The sequence below is a fragment of the Narcine bancroftii genome, chromosome 4 (genome assembly GCF_036971445.1).
Source record: "Narcine bancroftii isolate sNarBan1 chromosome 4, sNarBan1.hap1, whole genome shotgun sequence".
In the NCBI taxonomy this organism is placed as follows: Eukaryota; Metazoa; Chordata; class Chondrichthyes; order Torpediniformes; family Narcinidae; genus Narcine; species Narcine bancroftii.
The window spans coordinates 69,988,090-69,994,339 of record NC_091472.1 but is presented as its reverse complement, the minus strand read 5'-3'; the positions used below and the strand labels follow the sequence as shown (position 1 = coordinate 69,994,339).

At 39.0% G+C, this 6,250-nt stretch overlaps 1 protein-coding gene across 11 annotated transcripts in view; it reads right to left on the bottom strand.

Annotated features, from left to right (window-relative positions):
• Window positions 1-1,452: 1,452 nt before the first annotated feature.
• Window positions 1,453-6,250, bottom strand: part of sanbr (SANT and BTB domain regulator of CSR) — a 148,699-nt gene continuing 143,901 nt past the window's right edge. For all 11 annotated transcript variants that reach the window (XM_069931525.1, XM_069931524.1, XM_069931523.1 and 8 more), the window contains 2 exons: window positions 3,469-3,560; window positions 1,453-1,592 (listed from right to left, as the gene is read on the bottom strand). In XM_069931525.1, the coding sequence (XP_069787626.1) occupies window positions 1,556-1,592; window positions 3,469-3,560 (129 nt within the window). In that variant the 3' untranslated portion in view covers window positions 1,453-1,555. The remainder of the gene's footprint in view (window positions 1,593-3,468; window positions 3,561-6,250) is intronic.

The following is a 6,250-nucleotide window of genomic DNA, read 5'->3' as shown; positions in this document are numbered from 1 at the left end:
GAGGAGGGGGGAACTTCATGGAGACATTTCGAATGTTGAAATACATGGACAGAGGTGATATGACAAAGTTGTTTCCCATGGTAGGGGAGTCGAGGACAAGAGGCCACGATTTCAGGATAAAAGAGCTTTAACTTCAAACAAAGAATTTCTTTTCAGCTAGAGGGTCATGAGTCTGTGGAACTTGTTGCAGCAGTGGCAGTGTATTTAAATTGACAGGTATTTGATTAGTCATGGCATCAAGGGTTATGGGGGGTGAAGGCCAGGGAGTGGGAATAAGTGATAAGGATCAGCTCATGATAAAATGACAGAGCAGAATGATGGGCAATTGGCCAACTTCTGCTCTTGTGATGAAATATCCCCAAATCAAAATGTTGGGTGACCCGAGGGGCTAACCTGCAGGTTTGCAAGTACCTGTTGCCCTTAAGGTCACAGAATTTGGGAGGTGCTTTGAAGGGTGGAGAGCTGGAGGAAAGAAGACAGAGGACATTGTAGGCAATGTTAATGTCATCTGGTTGGAGAGTGCCCAGACAGAAATTGGAAATTGGTCCTCCAATTTCTCAGACCTTGACGAAGGGCTCAAGCCTGAAACATTGGCTATCTATCTTTGCTATATCAAGTTTTTGGTTCAATCACAGTGTCTACAAACCTGAGTGTTTTCCTCGAGTATAACATCAGTCATGGATCTGTCCATCTCCAATAACTCTCTCCACTTTCTAGATTTCTCTATCTCTAATTTGGGAGACAAACTATCTAGACATCTATATATTAAAAAAAAATCACTGATTCCCGCAATTACTTTGTGTACACTTCTTCCCACTCAGGATTCTATTATTTGCTCTCAATTCCTCCAATCTCTGCCACGCCTGGCTCCTAGGATGAGATGTCTTTCAATAATTGAGGCTTCCTCTATTGCCATCAACTTAGCCCTCACCCACAATTCCTCTATTTCCCGCACATCTGTCCTGCCCCCTTCACTCCCACACAAATAGATGCAATAAGGACAGGGTTTACATTATTTCTTACCTATCTCTGCATCCATATAATTTTATGTTATTAAATGGGATCTCCCCCCTCCCCCCTTTACTCTCTGCAGGGATCGGTGCCTCCATACTCTCTCGTCCACTCATCCCTTCACCACTGTTCAGGACCCCAAACAGTCCTTCCATACACTTCACATGAATCTGTAGGGGGTCACACAGATTAGGAAATTGCTTTGTGGAGCACCTTCACTCTGTCCACTGTAATAGCAAGGCCACCCACTTCAATTCCACACTGACATGTCTGGGCATAGCCTCGTATTGCTGAGTAGAGGCCACCTGTAAATTGGAGGGCCACATCTTGTACTCTATCAACACTCTCCAGCCAGATTCAACCTTTCCAATTTTTGTTTGTATAAATGGCATTATCTCATCATGTAATGTAGTTAGTTGAGAAAAAAAAATCTGAATACCATTTGCACTCTGTACTTGATTAGACATTTAATAAACATGCATGTTTAAATTGCAGTGGAATTTGGCATTTATCAAGTGTTCATCTCTGTTGGTTCTTGGATCCACTATGTTGGGCGCAATTGTGATAAACGAGTCTTGGACCTAGTAGTGAGAGAGTAAAGCATATTAAGTTTGATAAAGCAAATATGTTACTGAAGATACATTTCATGCTACCTCCTCATTCGCAATGATTGCACAAGGGAATCATTTTAACAAAGCAGCAAAGACACTGCATGTTATGCTAGACTTAATGGAACCAGTTGTTGGCAATAGTTTATATTATTATACAGGTAGTTCCTGACTTACAACTGTAACGGGGACTGAAGAATCATTCGTAATTGTGCCCACGTGCAAAGACCACCGGTCTTAAAGCAAACTTTTTTTATTGTAAATCTTTTTTTAATGTACATTTGACGATAACAACTTGAATTTGTTGATCAACCCTGGCCAATCTTTCCACATTCTGGTCTATGCTTTCCTTATTAGCATGCGCTAGTCTTCGGTGGATTTATGTATTGGAATGAAGCACCGTGATGATATTGAAATTGCATCTTTAACTCTCAAGCAGGCGCCATGGAATTTGGTTGGCATCTGCATGAGAGTTGAGCGTCCTTGGTGATATTGAATTCACACCCTTAACACTTGCACATGGGCCAAATGAACTCCAACATGCGAACCCACCACACATGCACAAAGGGATCAAGATGGCCGTACCCAGCCCCAGGACCCCAACTAACAAGTACACACATTTTGGCTCTTACCTGCCCTGTATCCCTGTTATAGTTTGTGAAATGCAACATAAACTAAATAAATTTAATATATTTTTAAAATTCAGACCTATGTGCGGATGGTCGTAAGTTGGGGACGACCTGTAATTTAAAGCCAACTGGTACCTCAACCAGAGGAGATGTGCTGTGGATGCAATAACGGATGAGATGGGGAAGTGGTAGAGAATTCGAGGGATGTGTTCTATCTATAGGTGGCCCGACAAAAAAACCTAAGATTGCTTGCATACTTACCGGTTGTTAATTCATTCACCTTGACTGCATCCCATTTTGCAACACACTTACAAGAACAAGGTGGAGATATTCAGCATTGTACTAACCAGTGGGCACATTACCAACAGTTATAGTATTGACTAAAGGACTTAGATACAGCAATGAATGATAAAAATCTTCAACTCAAAATTACAACCACAGGTCAATGTTTTTCCAGTGTCATGTTATATAACCAAAGAAATAAGTAAACTAGAAGTTTAGATGTATTGATGGAAAAGAAAGATGACCTGATAGAATTATATAAAATTGCATCTACTTTACTCAACTCTTTCTACTTGGTCATTAAATAAGATAGTTACTGAATTTCAAGGGCTGCTTATTTACCTTGAGAAATACGAGGAACTCTTGTGGATTAAGTGAGGCAAATACCATTACAGTTAGGGAAAAATAGGATATGATGAAAGCGAGGTAAAGGATAAGAAGCTTTATCACACTCAAAATAGACTCATTATGGACTCTGTAAAATCTATGTAGATAATGTTGATGTAGTCTGAAAAAAAAATCATTGTTTAAGTTTTAAGTATCTGCCGTTGATATATTTGGCGGTCTGGGTCTTGCACTTGAGGTAGGTCCTTTGCATTGTAGTGAATGGCGGTGAAAGCTGGGTGGTATAATAAGGATATTAAAATAATTCAGCAGGTACATGGATGGAAAAAAATAAGAGGATTATGGGTTGGGAAGGATTAGATTGATAGTGGAGTATGTTTATATAGGTCAGTACAATATTAAAGGGACTGTACTGTTGTATATCATCTCTGATAATCTTTGTGAAGACTATTCTACATTGACATAACTTCCAACTAAATTGCACCTTGTAAATCCACATTAAAACAAAAAGATTTTATGTGAGATATTTGTTACATTTAATCTTGATTCCACAAGTTAGTGGGCATTATAGAAAGAATAGAAATGCAGATTACCTTGTGTTTTGTGATGAATTATTGTGCCGAGAAGTTGCTGGTTGACATACTTTAAACTGAGATTCCAATCTGGAATAAATGCCACCAGCAAACTGCAAAATAGTAGTTTAGTTATACACCAAGTAAATAACAAAATTCTGTAGACACAGTGTTGAAGTAAAAACACAAAATGCTGGAGAAGCTCAGAAGGTTAAACAGGTTCCTTTATGTAGCAAAGGAAAGATACATAACCAACGTTTTGGGCTTGGGCCCTTTGAAAGGCCCAAAACATTGGTTATGTATCTTTACCTTTGCTACATAAAGGACACAGTCTAACCTTCTCCAGCATTTTGTGTTTTTACTAGTTGTACAATAATACATTTGAACAACGGGTCCATATATGTGATCCCTTCGGATCCTTCCTCATCTAAACTCTACATAAGCTCCTGTCCATTTTTCATCTTGTGCACTACTCCTCATTCAAACATCATCTAAATTGTTTCTCCTTAAGATACCCAATAGAGTGAGAAGGATTCTCCTATCAACAAACAGATTATCCCACATACAGCCATGTTTAGAGCACAATTTGCAGAGCATAGGATTGCATTGAAATAGAAGATCAGTTTGCACAAAGCAAGGGCATCATTGGAGTGCTGTAATGGGCTTCATTCCTGAACCCGACAACTACAGGGAAGAAACTATCTTCAAGCCCGTTGGTGTGTATTTTCCTTTTTGAAAATTTTATTTTTCAATTCATTTGAAAAAAAAATCCTTTTAATGCATTTCCACTTTCAGTACAATTCACTTTTCAGATAAAAATACTATGCCAGCTTACTTGTAATTTCCTTCCTTCCCTCCCAGAACTTAGAAAATTAAACAACTAAAATAATTAAAGAAAAAAATCAGCATACTTCCACTCTTTCAGCTACTTTACTGTTGCCTTTATCTATTTTGTTAGTTTTTTGAACCGTGGACTGTTGTTATAGCTGCACACCAAAGTGCTCTAGATAAGGTTGCCATATTTTGGCAAAAATATCATACTTATTTCTTAAATTATGTTATTTTCTCCATGGACATGCAGCTGTGCATGTCCGTGGACCATCGAGTGATGGGGGGGGAGGGGAAAGTTAGACTTCCAGGTAATCGCAATGCATTTTTTTTTATACTGACGGGGCAATATCTACAAATTTAATTTGGAATTTAGTTAATGTTCTGTATTTTCACACTTTTAAGCCACCTTTACAGATCAAAGATAATTAATATAATTGGAGAGAATTTAGGAGCATAGTCAGCATGGCTTTGTGAGTAGATTGTACCTCGTGATGGTCGAATTTGAAGGAAGGACGAGTGCATGGCTAATGGTAGGATCCTTAGCAATATTGATTAATTCCTCATTCTCTCCATCCAAGGGACTAGCATTTACTTTAAAATATAAAATTGGGAAAATGGCCAAAGAATTTTTACAGGTACAAGTTTTTGTTTCTGTTACTTGCAGATTTTATCTCATCCTCGGTCTTTCTTTTCATTTTGACCTTCATTACAACTGACAGAGAGAAAGCAAGTTAATCTTAGTTGATGTAAAGGTCAAAGGTTGCAATTGGATGAAATTATGTCATATTGAATGAACAGTTAACCTCCTTCCTGTTGTTATATATCTGGTCTTTTGGGATATGCTCAATAAGAGAAAATATACAATAAAGAAAGGGAAGAGAATGAGGCAATCTAGAACATGTGTATATTCTGGCCAGCTTAGCATGTCCCAGTTAGATAGACCATGTAATAGTTCAGATCCAATTTTATTACCCTCAAATTGCTTTAAGAAACCCCAAAAAATATTATTGGGCCTTTATATTATTTCCACCAGGACTTTTAACCCTAGTTATTTATTTTTTCCATTCCAGGAAATTCTACAGAGAAAAAAAAATGGTGGCAATGCCGCTGGTGCAGACCCACAAATAATGGGAAGTGGGAGATACAGTGCTCTCCTGTGGGGTTCAACCACCCAGTCCAAATTGCCATAGGCTCCATTCAGGCATTAAATGGCTGTTAAAAGAGCTGACAGTAGTTTATTTTAAAATCCTGTGACCAAGGGGTCTGGACCCAAGATGGCAGAGCCTATGTTCAGTAGTGGCTTCAAGGGATTGCTGATTCCAGGAAAGCAGAGGGCTGGCACAGGGCACCAGAAACCCACAGCGATGAACCTGTAAGAGGCTCCAAGGGTGAAGGATCACACAGGCAGCAAACTGCTAGTGACTGTGGTCAAGGGACTCGCACCAGACTGTGGCTTACTGAAGAGGTGCCAAGTATCGGAACAGATGCAAGAAGGTGCCATGGGTACTTCCTGATCATCTCAAAGGTTTGGATTTGGAACTCGGGTTGCTAATGGTTTGGACTAAAATCTGTGTGGTTACTGGAGCGCTGGAGACTAATCCATGGACACTCACTGACTCTGGAGGGAATCTCTTGCTTCTCTTTCTCTGATTGTAATTTCCCCCAGAGGTAATTTCTGCTGATGTCAAATCTTTGTCTGTCTTATGGTAGACTAAAGAAAATTTTGTGTAATATTACATTTTCCATTTTATTACATGGTAATAAAAAAACCTTGAATTATTCCTCATGGCAACATTAATATCAGAGCTACTCCACCTTTTCCTTTCTTCTAAAATGTCAAACACTGCTCTATATTAATTTCCCCGTCATGCTCTCTGTAATGGCTGTCAGATCATACCATTATCAAACTGTATGCTCTGCTCCTTCCTTTTCCTCTCTAATTATCCCCCCCCCCACTTTATTGCTTTCCTAA